Source organism: Hippocampus bargibanti, linkage group LG16, assembly GCF_051943395.1.
Source record: "Hippocampus bargibanti isolate YZ-2025 linkage group LG16, ASM5194339v1, whole genome shotgun sequence".
In the NCBI taxonomy this organism is placed as follows: domain Eukaryota; kingdom Metazoa; phylum Chordata; class Actinopteri; order Syngnathiformes; family Syngnathidae; genus Hippocampus; species Hippocampus bargibanti.
The window spans coordinates 15,547,636-15,565,780 of record NC_142749.1 but is presented as its reverse complement, the minus strand read 5'-3'; the positions used below and the strand labels follow the sequence as shown (position 1 = coordinate 15,565,780).

Sequence of the window (18,145 nt, the reverse complement as noted above, 5' to 3'; positions counted from 1 at the left end):
TAGATTGTTGTTTTGGGGACTAACGAAATACTTTATTTCAAGTCAGTTGTATTTACACCTGATGACAATTAATTCAGATGAACTCATTGAATTCTTTTTGTATGTGATTCTGCTCAGGACTTAGTGAACGTACCCCGCGGCGAAGAAGCTGAAGTGGTAAACGAAGCTCTGCCGCTACCAGACGAAGACGACGAAGATCTATCCGAGTACAAATTTTCCAAATTTGCCGCCACGTACTTCCAAGGCGTGTCCACCTACACGCACATCAGACGACCTCTCAAGCAGCCGTTACTCTTTCACGAAGACGAAGGAGACCAGCTGGTGAGTCTGGATCTACACACCAACCCCAAGCCACACCCAACCAAAGCTCATCTTCACCGATGTCTCGTCCGCTAGGCCGCGTTAGCCGTTTGGATCACCGTGCTACGTTTCATGGGCGATCTGCCCGAGCCCAAATGCCAGCTGGTCCTCAACGACGGCAGCGAAAAGATTCCCGTCATGACCAAAATCTACGAGACACTCGGCAAGCGAACCTACAAGAGGGAGTTGCAGGAACTCCAGTTTGACGTAGAGGTTAGGGACTGACGTGTCTTCCCTACAAAAATTAGCATACCAGCTAATACATTCGCCATTTTTTTTTCATTGTACCTCCAGAACACCTCCATAGAAAGCCAAAAGAGGAACAGCGTCCGACATAAACTTGTCTCTCTCACCCTGAAAAGGAAGTCCAAAATCACCGAAGAGGTATGGGCAGCGTTTAGTCATTCAGAACGTACGATGCGAGCAAATTTGAACTCCGCTGTTGACGATTAAATATTGCAGGTTACCAGGCGGCTCACCGACGGCGATTACAACCTCCAGGGGAACAGCATGCTGGAGGACCGACCCACCTCCAACCTGGAAAAACTTCACTTCATCATCGGAAATGGCATCCTGAGGCCAGCCCTCAGGTGACCGACGATAGACTTGACACGAAACCTTTTACACTGATACCTTGGCTTACGAACTTAATTGGTTCCCAGACAGAGTGTGTAAGGTGAAAAGTGTGTATCCCAAAAATTAATTTCCCATAGGAAACCATTAAAATGAGAATAATCCGTTCCCAGGTCCCCATAAAACATAATTATCTACTTTTCTAAGCCTTAAAACTACACAAAATATACCTTATTTTATGTATAATAAATGTGCTATGGTATTATAATTAAAGAAATAAACTGTACTGTATAATAAAGTCAATGTATTTACCTTTGTGATGGTCGTTGATGGCTTGATGGAATGGAGTGGCCGGTTTCATCAGCATTAAACGCTTGATGAGGAACATAGCCTTCTTCTTTCACCATTTTGAGGAATGATCCCTTGCAGGTGCTTTCTCTGCGATAATTTTACCTAGTTCCTCATCAATTGTGTTCTGTTTAGCTAGGTTGATAGCTTTTTGCATCAAGTGTACAGATGGCTTGTGCGAGTTATTTGATGGGAATTTTAACCTTGCAGTCTACACTCTGCCTTTGAACTATCAAAGTTGAAACGAGTCCAAAATTTTACTGGTTTCTATCCATTTTGTCACTCTCTCTCTTTCGTCTGCCTGTCTCTTTAATGTTTAAACCACCTCCCGTCACTGCTGCGTTCTTGACCAATCACATGGCTTTAACTGAAGACTGGGGGCGGGGAATAGAGGACAAAAACAAGCCAGCTGTCATTTTCTTGTTAGGAGAACGGGCTCGTTCGCGAACGACACATCACTCATTGTGGCAGTTCCGTGTGTATCCCGAAAAATAGTTCGTATGCCAAAGTAAAATTTTCATAAATTTAACATTTGTAAACCGAAAAGTTTGTCAGCCAAGGGGTTTGTAAATCGAGGTATCACTGTACTCACAAACAATTTCACAAGTTCACGTTAAATCGATTCCAATCTGGATTCTCCCCCAACCGCCTCTCCACCTTCCCACTCTAGGGATGAGATCTACTGTCAGATCTGCAAGCAGCTCTCTCAGAATCCATCGAAAAGCAGCCACGCCCGTGGTTGGATCCTCTTGTCTCTCTGTGTCGGCTGCTTTGCGCCCTCGGAGAAGTTTGTCAAGGTAAAACAAAGGGAATTCATTTTTTTAAAAAACACTTAACTTAATATAACAGAACTGTTTTTAGTCATTATCATAAACATCGTCATCAACATCGATCCATAATCATTTGGTCAGTTATTATTTTGTATCCTGATCAATTTTAATTGTGAAAAGCAACACTAAACTTTCTCTTCGGGCCTGGTCAGTATTTGCGGACATTCCTGGTCAACGGCCCACCCGGTTACGCTCCGTATTGTGAGGAAAGACTGCGTAGGACGTTTGTCAACCGTACGCGGACGCAGCCGCCATCTTGGTTGGAGTTACAAGTAAGTCTAAAAAACAAAAACAAAAAAAAATACCACATCTTTTCCAATGTAAGGCGCACCAAAAAAGCCTTGATTTTCGTCAAAAGATGACCCTGCGCCTTATACAGTAAAGTCTCGTTATATCGATATTCAAGGGAGTCCGAAAAAATATCGATATAACCGGGACTATCGATATATCCGACCCTGTTTGCATGTAATTTTCTCCGTGCGTGCAAAGAAATAGTATCGATATAACCGGGACTATCGATATATCCGATATCGATATAACGAGACTTTACTGTATGTGGAAAAAGTTTGAAAATTCACCATTAATTGTGGGTGCGCCTTATACTCCGGTGCACCTTATATGTGGAAAAAGTTTTAAAATTCACCATTCATTGGAAGTGGGGGTGCGCCTTATACTCTGGTGCACTTTATATATGGAAAACGTTTGAAAATTCACCATTCATTGAGGGTGGGGGTGCGCCTTACATATGGAAAAAGTTTTAAAATTCACCATTAAATGGGGGTGCTCCTTATATATGGAAAAAGTTTGAAAATTTGCCATTCATTGGGGGTGCGCCTTATATATATGGAACATTTTGAAAATTCACCATTAATTGTGGGTGCGCCTTATACTCCGGTGCACCTTATATGTGGAAAAAGTTTTAAAATTCACCATTGGAAGTGGGGGTGCGCCTTATACTCTGGTGCACTTTATATATGGAAAACGTTTGAAAATTCACCATTCGTTGAGGGTGGGGGTGCGCCTTACATATGGAAAAAGTTTTAAAATTCACCATTAATTGGGGGTGTGCCTTATACTCCGGTGCTCCTTATATATGGAAAAAGTTTGAAAATTCACCATTCATTGGTGGTGCACCTAATACTCCCCTGTGCCTTATATATGGAAAACATTTGAAAATTCCCCATTCATTCGGGGTGCGCCTTATACTCCGGTGCGCCTTATATATGGAAAAAAACTTTCAAATTCACCATTCATTGGGGGGGGGGGGGGGTGCGCCTTATACTCCTTATGTGTGGAAAAAGTTAGAAAAATCACCATTCATTGGGGTGCGCCTTATACTCCGGTGCGCCTTATATATGGAACCGTTTGAAAATTCACCATTCATTAGTGGTGCGCCTTATATTACGGTGTGCCTTACAAATGGAGAAAGTTAGAAAATTCACCATTCATTGGGGGTGCGGCTTATACTCCGGTTCGCCTTATATATGGGAACCGTTTGAAAATTCACAATTCATTGGGAGTGCACCTAATACAACGGTGCGCCATATATATGGTAATTTTTGAAAATTCACCATTCATTGGGGGTGCGCCTTATACTCCGGTGCGCCTTATATATGGAACCGTTTGAAAATTCACCATTCATTGGTGGTGCGCCTTATATTACGGTGTGCCTTACAAATGGAGAAAGTTACAAAATTCACCATTCATTGGGGGTGCGCCTTATATTACGGTGTGCCTTACAAATGGAGAAAGTTACAAAATTCACCATTCATTGGGGGTGCGCCTTATACTCCGGTTCGCCTTATATATGGGAACCGTTTGAAAATTCACAATTCATTGGGAGTGCACCTAATACAACGGTGCGCCATATATATGGTAATTTTTGAAAATTCACCATTCGTTGAGGGTGCGCCTTATCATCCGGTGCGCCTTGTACACCAGAAAATACGATAATAGCATATAAAATTTTGATTGACTCCAATATTTCTTCATCCCACAGGCTACAAAATCAAAGAAGCCAATCATGCTGCCCGTCACGTTTATGGATGGGACCACCAAGACCCTCCTGGCGGATTCGGCCACCACGGCCAGCGAGCTTTGCAACGCTCTGGCAGACAAAATCAACCTAGTGGATCGTTTTGGGTTTTCCTTGTACATCGCTCTCTTCGACAAAGTACGTCGCTTTCATCGATGAATCGATGACAAATACGGAGAATCAAAAAATTACATAATAAAGAATCTCGTTCATCTTTCTGCGTCAGGTGTCATCGTTAGGAAGCAGCAATGACCACGTCATGGACGCTGTCTCCCAATGCGAGCAGTACGCTAAGGAGCAAGGCGCCCAAGAGCGCAACGCTCCATGGCGGCTTTTCTTCAGGAAGGAGATTTTCACTCCGTGGCACGACCCCGCTAACGACTACGTTGCTACGAATCTCATTTATCAACAGATTGTTCGTGGGGTGAAATTCGGAGAGTACCGCTGCGAGAGGGTAAAATCGCCATTTTTGTCCTGATCATATTTCAGATCGCTCAGAAGTGAGCTGACGGCATAGCTAGCTAGCTGGCTGTCTAGCTAGCTATATATTTGCTATCTATTAAGCTATCTATAAGCTAGCTAGCTATCTATTAGGTATCTATTAGCTAGCTAGCTAGCTAACTTTCGTTCTATTTGAGTTATTCGGGGTTGAGTGAACGCTGGAACATGTGGCTGCCGCTGCTCACCCACAGAAAAACTTATCCTGTGACTGTAAAGTCACCTTGAGAGTTTTGAAAGGCGCTTATAAATTAAATGTATTATTATTTTTTGTTATTGTTAATATTATTCATCATTATCATTATTATTCCCAAATTTGTTCGAGTGTTGGTTTTTCTTACATGGGGGTGTTGATAAGGCGCCGGTCAGACCTCTGGCAATGTTTTTCCCTTCCACGAGGGGGCAGCATTTGCCTTTTGTCCATGTTAGCGCTTTGTTGCACCATAAGCTGTTGTTGAAGTGCTATATAAATCAATATATATGTATTGTATTATCTATTAGCTAGCTAACTAGCTAGCTTTCTATCTATTTGAGTTACTTCCGGGTTTAGTGAACGCCGGCGCGCGCTGCTCACCCACAGAAACAAATTGATCCTGTGACTGCAAAGTGTCCTTGAGAGTTTTGAAAGGTGCTTAGAAATCAAATGTATTATTATTATTATTATTATTATTATTTCGTACAGCTGCCCCTATTTCAAGGTCAGATAACTCCAGACCCATATAACTTAGAAATTAACCCTTTTTTCTGATAAAATCAGAGTCTAAGGTTTCTTACGCTGAATTGAATGTTTATGTAGTCCTAAAAGTGAATATCTGTGGGTCCTGGAATTCGAGTGACAATGACAAAAACCCTGGCACTGTAGACGTTTTTGCATATCGTCCGGCAGTGGATGAGTTAGTCTTTTCTCCTGAAGATCTTGAAGTTTTTTTTCCCCATAAGGAAGAGGATCTAGCTGAGCTAGCCTCTCAACAGTACTACGTGGATTACGGCGTGGATATCCTATACGATCGCCTCCTCAGCCTCATCCCGTCCTACCTCCCCGATCGAGAGATCACCTCCGCCAAGACCACCGAAAAATGGGCTCAGCTTATCGCCACTGCCCACAAGAAGGTAGCGCTCCACGAACCTGACGTTTCTGTCGTTTGGATGCCATCGCTAAAAATGTCGTCCATCCAGGGGCTCTACAGTAAGCGAAGACCCAACACCCAGAAAGTAAAGGAAGACGTGGTGTCTTTCGCTCGACTCAAGTGGCCTTTGCTGTTTTCGCGCTTCTACGAGGCCTTCAAATTCTCCGGTTGGTCTCACAGAAGAGCTAACGTGACCATTCTTGGTCACCTTGAAGTTCTCACTGTCCATTTTATGGTTTCTGATCTTAATGCTTGACAGGACCGAGCCTGCCCAAGAATGACGTTATTGTCGCGGTCAACTGGACCGGCGTTTACTTTGTGGACGAGCAGGAACAGGTCCTTCTGGAACTTTCCTTCCCAGAAATCATTGCTGTCTCCAGTAGCAGGTATGGTCCACGTTATCTCATGGGTCTTCTACCGCTGAGCTTTTTTTTGTGTGAAACCTTTCCAGAGGAGGAAAACTCCAAGGCCAGAGTTTTACGCTGGCCACCGTCAAAGGAGATGAGTACACGTTCACGTCTAACAATGCGGAGGACATCAGGGATCTAGTCGTGGCATTCTTAGAAGGTCTGAGGAAGCGTTCCAAGTTTGTGGTTGGACTCATGGACTATCCCAACCCTGGTGAGACTCTGCTAAGTCCGGATAATAGAAGAAATGTTCACTGACTTCATTCAATGTTTGGTCTTGATCACCGAGCAGGTACAGAGTCCACCTTCCTGAGTTTCTCCAAAGGAGATCTCATCATACTAGATGAACACGATGGTGACCACGTGATGAACTCTGGATGGGCTCACGGGATCAACGACAGGACCAAACAACGAGGAGATTTCCCGGCAGACTGCGTCTACGTTCTACCCACGGTCACCAGACCTCAATACGACATCGTGGTGAGTGAGGCCAGACTGACTAAGTCTCGTTATCGGGTTCCTTATTCCAAGCCTGTCTTGTTGGTTCCTCAAAGGAACTGGTGACGATGACTCCGGATCAGCGTCGAGAATCCGTCACCTTGTCCCAGATGAGCCTGGCAAATAGCGAAGATAAAAGCAAAGCGTACACTCTGGAGGAGTTCTCCTACGATTACTTTAGGTCTCCTGATACTTTTTATGTACGCTAAACATTTCCCCAAGATACAATTGGAACAAATCATCGTTGTCTTCAGGCCTCCTCCCAAAAGTACTCTGGGCCGAGTGATGATCTCCAAGACTCGAGGGAAGGAACGTCTTTGGAGCTGCAACAGGGAGCCCACTCAAGCAGCCTCTCCTGAAGAAGGTTTTAGCCCACGAGGAACTTTCCCAGGAGGCCTGCCAGGCTTTCATGGATATCCTTGATGAATTACACCAATAGCCCTAAAACGATCTTGGTGCTAACACTAGCCAAGAGCTACTGTATCTGCGCTAATTCTAGTGAGAAATTTACTCACATCTAGTTCAGTTTCTTCTTGAGACCATCGGATTTGCTGAGACTGTCCACCCCGCAGTCATTTTAACTCATTGAATGCCATTGCCGATAAAGCGCTGGTCAAACCTCTGGCAATGTTTTTCCTTTCCACGAGATGGCAGCATTTGCGTTTTGTCCATGTTAGCGCTTTGTTGCAGCTTCAGCTGTTGTTAAAGCGCTACATACAGGTAACATCCGACTTACGACCGGCTCGACTTACAACCACCTGTACTTACAACCACGACCTCTAGACCCTATTTTTAACAATTTTAATTATACGCCTGGCATCCCAACACGCTAGCAGGCAGGCAACACGTACAACAATTTTGGCCAGCCAGCCAGCATCTCACTCGCACAGCAATCGACTGTGTGATGGCACCAGAGGAGGGAGTTTGCGAGTCATTTAGCCTCCGAGTCTCTATTCAACATTTTGAATGTATTTCGACTTACGACCACTTTGACTTACAACCTTTTGTTCGGAACGGAACTTGGTCATAAGTTGGATATTACCTGTAAATCAATACAGTATGTGTTGTATTGTATTGTGTACAGTTGCCCCCATTTCAAGGTCAGATAACTGCAGAGCCAGATAACTTTGGAATTAACTCTTTTTTTTCTGATAAAATAAGAAAATCTAAGGTTTCTTACGCTGAATTGAATGTTTCCGTAGTCCTAAACTCAATATTCTGTGGGTCGTGAAATTTGAGTGAAAATGACAAAAACCCTGGCACTAGAGTGGCCACATTTTTGCACATTGTTTGGCAGTGAATGAGTTAAGTCACTCTTAGCTGTTTACAGCCTTAACCACGGCCATACCTGTGATGAAGTACATGGGCGATTACCCGTCCAAACGAGCACGCTCGGTCAACGAACTCACCGATCAGATCTTCGAGGGAGCCCTGAAAGCAGAGCCACTTAAAGACGAGATCTTCTGTCAGATCGTCAAACAGCTCACCGACAATCACGTCAAGTAAGTTCAACCAACCCCAACGGACGCTGGCGTCAAAGGACGTTTGTGTGTGGACATTAAGGTGTCTTCTCAGGTATAGCGAGGAGAAAGGATGGGAGCTCCTGTGGCTTTGTACAGGTTTGTTTCCTCCTAGCAACATCTTGCTACCTCACATCCAGAAGTTCCTCCAAGCCAAGAAGCACTACCCACTGGCTCCGGATTGCATGCAACGATTGCAGAAAGCGTTACGGTGAAACACTCGCCTGCATACTCTGGTCCAGGTTCTTCTGATCGACTCGATGGATCTCACTCGGCTTGTCGTTTGTGATAGAAATGGGTCGAGGAAATACCCTCCTCATTTGGTGGAGGTGGAAGCCATCCAGCACAAAACCACACAGATCTTCCACAAAGTTTATTTCCCGGATGACTCGGATGAGGTATGGGGGGGGGGTTAATATTAACTCATTTACTGCCATTCCCGAATGTATTCGGGAATTGAAAAGCGTGACGTGAAGCGCCGTTCCTGAATTTGTTCGGGTTTTGGTTTTTCTTTCGGGGGGTGTCGATAAAGCGTTTGTCAGACCAATGTTCCACGAGGGGGTAGCATTTGCCTTTTGTCCATGTTAACGCTTTGTTCATCTATTGTAAAGCGCTGTATAAATCAATATGTATTGTATTTTGTACAGCCGGCCCAATTTCAATCTCATAACACCAGACCCATAAAACCCTTAAAGCACTGGTCAGACCTCTGGCAATGTTTTTCCCTTCCACGAGGGGGCATCATTTGCCTTTTGTCCATGTTAGCGCTTTGTTCAGCTGTTGCTGAAGCGCTATATAAATCAATATTTATTATATTGTACTGTATTTTGTACAACAGCCCCCATTTCAATCTCAGATAACTCCAGACCCATACAATTTAGGAATTAACTCTTTTTTCTGATGATATTGCATTGTGTTTTGGACATCTGCCCTCATTTCAAGCTCATATAACTCCAGACCTATATTATTTAGGAATTAAGTCTTTTTTTGTATTTTGTACAGCTGCCCCCATTTCAATCTCAGATAACTCCAGACCCATATAACTTAGGAATTGACTATTTTTTTCTGATGAAATTAGAGAGTTTAAGGTTTCTTACACTCAATTGAATTTTTATGTAGTGCTAAAACTCAATATTATGTGAGTCCTGGAATTTGAGTGAAAATGACAAAAACCCTGGCACTGGATTGGACACATTTTTTTTGCACATTGGCAGTGAATGAGTTACAAATAACCAATGTGATCCAATGCGCGGTCTTTATACACTTTGGTTGTCTGTTTGATCGCAAACACTTCGCTCCGTTTGCGTTCGCAGGTGTTCGAAGTGGAGTCGAGCACCAAAGCCAAAGATTTCTGCCACAACATTTCAGGACGTTTGATGCTGAAATCATCGGAGGGTTTTAGTCTTTTTGTTAAGATCACCGATAAGGTATGAAAGATTGATTTATGGAGAAAATTCCAGTTGTGATGATGTATTTTCATTTTTTTTTTTTCAGGTCATTAGCGTACCCGACGGTGACTTCTTCTTTGACTTTGTGCGCCACTTGACCGACTGGATCAAGAAAGCCAGACACGTGAAAGACGGTTAAAAAAAAATTACAAAAATCCAAAACACATGTGCCAAACTTGACTCCCACAAGCCAAAAAAATATATTTGACCTTATATCCCACCCGTGTGTGCAGGCGCAGTACCTTCGCTAACCTACCAGGTGTTCTTCATGAAAAAACTGTGGACCAACACCATGCCCGGGAGGGACTCCATGGCGGACTCCATTTTCCACTACTACCAAGTATATTAGATGTTCTTCGATCTTAATTAAAGATAAACTAAACTATTGTTTACTAGTTTCAAAAAATACACTTTTGATGTTCCTAGCTTAATCAGAAGATTTCTTCAGCCGTCATCTGTACTTCTTTGAAGGTGTCGGACGTTTCGCTTCTTATCCAAGAGGCTTCGTCAGCGAACTAAATTTTTGGGCCTCAATCTGCAGTGCACATGCACCTAAAAGCTAGCAACCACTCATTTGACTACAATGAGGTTAAAATCTTAGCGAAAGAAAATAGATGGTTTGAAAGGGGGAGTAAAAGAAGCTATTTTCATAAAACAGCAAAACCCTTCACTAAATCGCCATGGTGGGGTGAGGTTCAAGTTGTATCGTTTGTACAACAGACTTCTTAGGCCACATAGGCTTAGTTATGATGATGAGGTGATACCAGAGTAAATGGGGCAATCGGGCCAGTCGTAGACCCCCATACTCATGCAGGACAATAGAAGTAATCAGTGTAACTGCAGGGAGTAGTCCTCTGCTCCCCCCCAGCTTGAGAGCAGGGACCAATCATAGCAGAGGCTGGCACAGTAGGGATATATATAGGGCCAAAACTACCAGCAAAAAGAATAGTTCGCTGACGAAGCCTCTTGGATAAGAAGCGAAACGTCAGACACCTTCAAAGAAGTACAGATGATGATTGAAGCAACCTTTTCATCGATGGACCACTCCTGTACGACACAGATGCGAGCTTAATCAAGTCAACAATTCTCCAATGTAATTCTTTTTTTTGGTCTTCTGTGTAGGAGCTGCCAAAGTACCTGCGAGGTTACCACAAATGCTCCAAAGAGGAAGTGCAGCAGCTAGCGGCGCTTATCTACAGGGTGAAATTCGAGGAGGACAAGTCTCACTTCCAGAACATGGCCAAGATCCTCAAAGACCTAGTTCCTCAAGACCAGAGCCGACATCTGTCCACCGATGACTGGAAGAGGGTAAACTCAGGATGCCATGTTTGGTTTCCATGTTGAACTGCTTATTGATCCAATGAAAAATTTTGTTTGTCAATCAGTCAATCATGTCAGTGTTTAACAAACATTCCGGAAAGACGAGAGAAGAAGCCAAACTGTCCTTCCTCAAAATGATCTACAAGTGGGCTACTTTTGGTTCAGCTTTCTTTGAGGTTAAGGTACTAAAATCCTAATCGCCCAAACGTCATGGATTGAATGTCATCCCCACCACGTTTGATAAGATTTTGTTTTGATGCAGCAAACCACTGATCCAAATTACCCAGAAACCCTTCTGATCGCCATAAACAAACATGGAGTGAGTCTGATTGACCCAAAGTCAAAGGTAGGCACTACTTTTTTTTTATAATTTATTTTTTATTCCAAATTTCAGTTTGAATAGCTCCCCTGAGCCGTGTATTATTTTTATTATTTTTTAAATATTGAATGGTGCGTCATCCATGTAATCTCACTTTACTGGAAGGAAGCGGATTATTTGTTTGTTTATTTATTTATTCATTTATTCATTCATTCATTCATTCATTCATTTTCATTTATTTATATTATTTATTGTATTATTTATTTATTTGGTTGGTTATCTATTTTTTTTCTCTATTTATCTATTTATTTATTTACCCATGTATTTGTATATGTTGCAGATTATTTATTTAGTTAGTTATTTAGTTATCTCTTAATTCATTTTCCTATTATTTCTCTATTTATCTACCTATTTATGTACCCCTTTGTTCATGTATTATCTACCTAGCTAGCTCTCTAGCTAGCTATGTCTGTAGCTAGCTATCTCACTAGCAAGCTAGCTCTTGAGCAAGCTAACTCTCTAGCTAGCTAGCTCTCCAAAAAGCTAGCTTTTTAGCTAGCTATCTAGCTAAAGAGCTAGAGAACTAGCTTGATAGCTAGCTAGCTAGGTAGATAATACATAAATAAATGGGTAGATAGATAGATAGATAGATAGATAGATAGATAGATAGATAGATAGATAGATAGAGAGCTAGCTAGAGAGCTAGCTAACTAGGTAGGTAATACATAAATAAATGGGTAAATAAATAAATAGACAGAGAAACAAATAGAAAAGTAGCTAGAGAGCTTGCTAGAGAGTTAGCTTGCTAGGGAGCTAGCTAGCTAGGTAGGTAATACATAAATAAATGGGCAACTAAATAAATAGAGAAACAAATAGAAAAGTAGCTAGAGAGCTAGCTTGCTAGAGAGCTAGCTAGCTAGCTAGGTAGGCAATACATAAATAAATGGGTAAATAAATAAATAGATAGAGAAACAAATAGAAAAGTAGCTAGAGAGCTAGCCAGAGAGCTAGCTTGCTAGAGAGCTAGCTAGCTAGGTAGGCAATACATAAATAAATGGGTAAATAAATAGATAAATAGCGAGAGAGCTTGCTAAAGAGCTAGCTAGCTAGCTAGGTAGGCAATACATAAATAAATAAATCGATAAACAAATAGAAAAGTAGCTAGAGAGCTAGCCAGAGAGCTAGCTTGCTAGAGAGCTAGCTAGCTATAGGTAGGCAATACATACATAAATGGGTAAATAAATAGATAAACAAATAGATAAATAGCGAGAGAGCTAGCTAGCTAGCTATCCGTCTATCCATTCATCCAGCCATCTATTCGCTCGCTCGTTTGTTCATTCATTGATTAATTCACTCACTCACTCATTTATTAACCGTGTTGTTTCCGATAGGACATTCTAACCACTCACCCCTTCACCAAAATCTCCAACTGGAGTAGCGGCAACACCTATTTCCACATCACCATTGGCAACCTGGTGCGAGGTAGCAAGCTGCTTTGTGAAACCGCGCTGGTAAGTACCCGTCTGAGCTCCGCCATTTCTCACGTTGATAACACACGGCTATTTTGAATTGTAATCCACCCCCAGGGCTACAAAATGGATGACCTTCTGACCTCATACATAAGTCAAATGCTAACCACCATGACCAAACAACGAAGCTCTCGATGCACCAGCAAGTGAAACAACCCGGCGTCGCCATCGTGGGTTGAATGAAAACCTGTTGTCATTTTGGCCCTTAACACTCACTAGTTGCCTTCCAGTTAACTTTTTATTTTGAAAGTTCCACCCAAAAGGTGGTGCGTCATACAATATTATTTATATATTTTTTTGTTTTTTGACACCGTTCAAAAAATGATGCATTTTGTTCAGTTTCTTTCTAGCAGATTTATCTTGAAGATGTTTCAGGAAGCTAACTACTTGTAAGGTAAGCACATTTATGTTTCAAGCAAACAACACATGCCAGGGACACCATCACCATATCAAATTTGTTTTATATATAAAGTAGAACACGATTTGACAGGAGTTTTAAAAATTTTCCAGCATTTGTCAACAGCAATAAATGACTTTGGAACACACCATAATGTATTTTTTGTTTGATTAAAAGCAGGCTAACATGCACAGTACTTTTTACTTGTAATTGCTGGCTTGCCGTGCGTCATCGATGTTCGATCGGACACTCTGGACAAAGGCTCGAACATAGAAAGATTGTCTTTTACTGCCGGCAGGAGACGTAGCCATTCATGACAGACGCCTGAATTCCGCAGCCCTCTGCCAAGCTATTTATTGAGAGTATACGCAAATTAAAGTGATACATTAGTAAAACATCGTTTTCTTGATTAGAATACCACGCCTCTTGAGTTCTAAGTGCGAACAGCTGTAAGCAATAAAACATTGTCTCTTCCATGATCTGATAAATTTGTAACCTGGCTAAGGAGCTCTTCCTGTGAAGGAGTTTCAAGTCGTAAATTACTTCGGTGATAAAGCAGTTTCCCAAGTCCTAAATTCTGTCCAAGGCCAGATCTCCTAGATGAAGATGACAGTTTAACTTGCTGTGTCTGTTAAATTTAGATTGACCTCAGGACATCTGCGCCTTTTGTTTGCTTCGCCAGCTAAGCATGAAACTTGTAAATATGATATGATAACTTCTTATTCTGTCTAATCTTTATCACCGTGTCATTTTAAGAATTGGTAATATTTCTCCCCTCTTTGTGTCGCTAATTAAACGGTCACAATATACTACAAAACAAATACTTTGAGTAGAAAAAAATAGTACTGTTATTTATACATACATACATCCAGTATTGTGATATAAATTGTATTTTGCTGCAAATAAATGTCTTTTCTGTAATAAATAATGGAATAGCGCTCAACAAAGCAAAATGAAAAGTCGAATATTATCATTCTTGCGCTGTGTGATAACCTTGGTCCGATATTTTTCCACGTAAACCAGTGCAAAGAATTCATCCTTCAAATCAGGATAAGAGTAGTTTACAGAAGAAAAGAAGAGAGGGATTATTCTACCTTCAATGTAGATCGTATTTTGTGGCAGCAGAGGAGTCGTATTTGAATGGATTCATGATGTAGTTTTATAATGAAGAATATTTCTGTTATAACTATGCCTTTTCTAAATGTACTATAAGTCCTGTCCGATGTTGCGTTTTAATGGCATATTGATACACTCATTGCATTTGTGTCTAATCTTATCTCCTACACATATGGTGACAGTAAACCTTGGGAAGTAATTTACTTATGCAAATTTTGTTAATGGGCAAATCAACTCCCTCTCAAAAGAGATCTTTGGTTGGAAAAGTGTACACTACAAAATGCAGGAAAACTGTTATTTTTAGCCATAGCAATGCTAGAATAATAATGATATAGTTAAGAGTCCACAGAACACCATAGATTACAATAGAACTTTATTTATATAACACTTTTCACGCTGTAACAAAGTACAGTAACGACATAGAATGGCGCAATCGACCAAGCCGTATTAGCTTTCTTACATGTAAAGGTATTTATTTGTGTGTGTTTGTTAGTTTAAGGTAGCATGAACCGGAAAATATTTTATATATTTAATGGCATGTTTGAGACGAACACTTGTGAAATTGACCTAATTTTATTATAATTATTATTATTATGTTTGTTTATTTTTGTACGAGTTCGACAGGTTGACGCGCCGAAATATGACGCATGGACCCCGTGGTCGAATGGGCGGGGTTACAAACGTCATTTCTGCGCGACGCCCATTTACCAAGTCAGACGCGAGAAAGCGGAAGCCATTAAATTACCGTCCTTTCGTATTATACTCTGCAGTGGTGATAAAGAGTCAAACAATATTAAAGTGTCCAAAAAATACGGTAGCGAACACAAAAGTCGCCGGCTGTCATTTTTTCTGCAATGGGAAAAGTAGGAGGAGAAAGACGAAGGAACGCGTCCTCTTCCGGTACGGCAGCGTGATAAGGCTTGGAACACACACGCGAGGCAGTAGTGTCAACCGGCTTCTTCGAATAATACCGGTTCAAAATTATCGTTTGCATTAATGGACTGGAGTGAAACTTCGCCGTTTTATCCTTAAAAGTCTCAAAGCGAAGTCCGAGGTAAGCTTTGTTCATTTCTGCTGTATTTTGAATGCCATTGAAACTTATGTATCATTTTCTGAAATAACGAATTTCTACTTATAATTTACACCCCCTAACCACGTTAATTTAATGTACAAGTATCATTTTGTAACAATCATTTTTGTGAGGTAAACCACGATTTTTTTCCTTTGGTAAGGAAAAACATGTCTCAATACATTTATATATACAGTAAAGTCTCGTTATATCGTCTCGTTATATCGATATATCGATAGTCCCGGTTATATCGATACCATTTCTATGCACGCACGGAGAAAATTACATGCAGACTGGTCGGATATATCGATAGTCCCGGTTATATCGATATTTTTTCCTCCCTTGAATATCGATATAACGAGACTTTACTGTATTTCAGTAGTTGTACTTCCATTAGTCATTTTACATTATCCAGCAAGGCAACCTCGGACAGTATCGCTAATTGGTAACACGGGATATTCCCGTGTGATTTGTCCCATGCGCCCCTTTAATAAATGACCCGAGACGCTAATTCCTTTCCATTTTCCCCCCCTTTTCTAATCTTATAGGGCTGACAAGCGATGGAGCCCCAAGCGGACGAGAACTTGTGTGGGAAACTGAGGTTGGCGTGCGGTTTGTACAATTACAAACTGAGAGATGTCTTCACATGGTGGGGTGTTTGGAATGTGAAATTGTTTTTGTTGGATTTGTTATCCGAGGGAGCTGTTATTGATATTCCCTCCCCCGCCTATCAAGGGATCTGTTGAAAACCCTGGTCATGGGCCAAGTCTTGTCCCTATTGATCTGCGGCACGGCGGTAAGTTGCCAGTACCTGGCGGACGCCGGTGTGGAGACGCCTATGTTGCAGAGCTTCCTCAATTACGCCCTGCTGCTGCTTGCTTACTCCACAATACTCTGCACCTACACAGGTATGACTCCAGTTCATATTACTGGATTATTGCCGGTTCTGTTATTTTCGAGTTCCGTTCCGAATATTAGTACAATGATACCTCGGCTTACGAACGCCTAGATAGGCAGACGACAGAGAGAGAGAGAGAGAGAGAGAGTGAGGAAATGGAAAGAAAACTCAGTAAAATTTGGACTCGTTTCAACTTTATTGATAGTTCAAAGGCAGAGTATAGACAGCAAGGTTAAAATATCCCATCAATCAGGCTCCATAAATAACCCGCACAAGCTATTTATCGCAGAGAAAGCATGGTAACTTCACTCGGATATCGTCAAGAAGCAACCTGGAAGTTCGTCATCAATTGATGATTTCCACTCGAGAGCTTTAAGTGTCGTACAGGGATTCATAGTGTGTTTCGTGATGGTAAGGCAGCCAATTCTGACGATAAAGCTGCCAAAGCTTACAAGGAATCATTCCTCAAGATGGTGGAAGAAGAAGGCTACGTTCCTCATCAAGTGTTTAATGCTGATGAAACCGCCCACTCCATTCCATCAAGCCATCAACGACCATCACAAAGCTAAATAAAATGACTTTATTATACAGTACAGTTTATTTCTTTAATTACAATACCATAGCACATTTATTATACATACAATAAGGTATATTATGTGTACATTTTTAACGTTTAGAAAGTAGAAAATTATGTTTTATAGGCACCTGGGAACGGATTGCATATTCTCATTGTTTCCTAGGGGAAATTAATGTTTGGGATACACACTTTTCGCCTTACATACTCTGTCTGGGAACCAATTAAGTTCGTAAGCCAAGGGATCACTGTATTAGCGATGATTATCATTTCAATACATTACATTCTGATACACCGTGATTGACTCTGCAAGGCTAAGTGCATTTGGACCTGTCATAAAACTAGCGCTATGTTTTTTTTTGTATGTCAACAGGGGATCAAAATTTTCTGCAGGTACTGAAGACCAAATGGTGGAAGTACTTACTGATGGGTCTTGCCGACGTGGAGGCTAACTACACGGTTGTCATGGCCTACCGCTACACCACGCTAACCAGCATCCAGGTGCGACAATAGAAAGTACACCATTGTTTGATTTGATGAAATATGAAATTATGACTTTCATTGATCTTATTTATGCGATGAGTTTTTTTTTTTTTTTCTGACCACAACCACATATAAGTGTGTGAAGTGAATCACTATGCGGCCATGTTATCTCACTTGTTTAGTCTTCGTTCCCTTGGAAGCTTTTATTTTCCGTTCAGTTGTTCAGGTTAAAAGTCAGGCTAATAATTTGACTTGCAGTGCGTCCTAGCCGCTCTGTTTCGAGACCATTTTTTTTTTAATTTTATGATTGTGAAAATGTATTTTTAAAAATAAAGCCTCACCTTCAGTAAACAACTAGTATTTGCGATCTACATTTATTAGTTATTTAACTAGCTAGCTATCTATTAGTTATCTATTCTCTAGCTAGCTAACTTTTTATATATTTGAGTTATTCCGGGCTAGCTAGCTATCTATTAATTATCGATTCTCTAGCTAGCTAACTTTCTATCTATTTGAGTTATTCCGGGTTGCGTGAACACTGGCGCATGTGGCTGCCACTGCTCACCCAAAGAAAAACTGATCCTGTGACTGTAAAGTGACCTTGAGAGTTTTGTAAGGGGCTTATGAATGAAATTTATTATTATTATTATTATTATAAGTCTACCCTTGAGTATCCGCAAGCCATTAATTAAAAAAAAAACTTTTATAATAAGCATTGGATTGGATTAGCCTTTATTACTCTCACAGTGGACACATTTACATTTCACAGCAGCAAAGTGATAAAAGGAAGAGGAAA

General features: G+C 41.2%; 2 protein-coding genes across 4 annotated transcripts in view; both read left to right on the top strand.

Moving 5' to 3' along the window:
* Nucleotides 1-14,886, top strand: part of LOC148886653 (unconventional myosin-VIIa-like) — a 35,984-nt gene extending 21,098 nt beyond the window's left edge. The window contains exons 26-42 of one of the 2 annotated variants that reach the window (XM_089017579.1): nt 118-321; nt 397-573; nt 655-744; nt 823-950; nt 1,952-2,078; nt 2,264-2,383; nt 4,111-4,284; nt 4,373-4,600; nt 5,584-5,754; nt 5,821-5,938; nt 6,031-6,157; nt 6,223-6,392; nt 6,468-6,658; nt 6,733-6,857; nt 6,931-7,089; nt 8,025-8,178; nt 8,252-8,390. In XM_089017579.1, coding sequence (XP_088873705.1) covers nt 118-321; nt 397-573; nt 655-744; nt 823-950; nt 1,952-2,078; nt 2,264-2,383; nt 4,111-4,284; nt 4,373-4,600; nt 5,584-5,754; nt 5,821-5,938; nt 6,031-6,157; nt 6,223-6,392; nt 6,468-6,658; nt 6,733-6,857; nt 6,931-7,089; nt 8,025-8,127 — 2,412 coding nt within the window. In that variant the 3' untranslated portion in view covers nt 8,128-8,178; nt 8,252-8,390. Of the gene's footprint in view, nt 1-117; nt 322-396; nt 574-654; nt 745-822; nt 951-1,951; nt 2,079-2,263; nt 2,384-4,110; nt 4,285-4,372; nt 4,601-5,583; nt 5,755-5,820; nt 5,939-6,030; nt 6,158-6,222; nt 6,393-6,467; nt 6,659-6,732; nt 6,858-6,930; nt 7,090-8,024; nt 8,179-8,251; nt 8,408-8,488; nt 8,595-9,509; nt 9,624-9,690; nt 9,779-9,877; nt 9,985-10,766; nt 10,953-11,029; nt 11,147-11,226; nt 11,311-12,674; nt 12,795-12,869 lie in introns of those variants that run through there. The other variant, XM_089017578.1, reaches the window with a different exon arrangement.
* Nucleotides 14,887-15,239: 353 nt separating this feature from the next.
* The window catches only part of slc35f2 (solute carrier family 35 member F2), a 6,646-nt gene continuing 3,740 nt past the window's right edge, over nt 15,240-18,145 (top strand). The window contains exons 1-4 of one of the 2 annotated variants that reach the window (XM_089017583.1): nt 15,240-15,379; nt 15,943-16,043; nt 16,130-16,302; nt 17,240-17,367. In XM_089017583.1, the coding sequence (XP_088873709.1) occupies nt 15,955-16,043; nt 16,130-16,302; nt 17,240-17,367 (390 nt within the window). In that variant the 5' untranslated portion in view covers nt 15,240-15,379; nt 15,943-15,954. The remainder of the gene's footprint in view (nt 15,380-15,942; nt 16,044-16,129; nt 16,303-17,239; nt 17,368-18,145) is intronic. The other variant, XM_089017584.1, reaches the window with a different exon arrangement.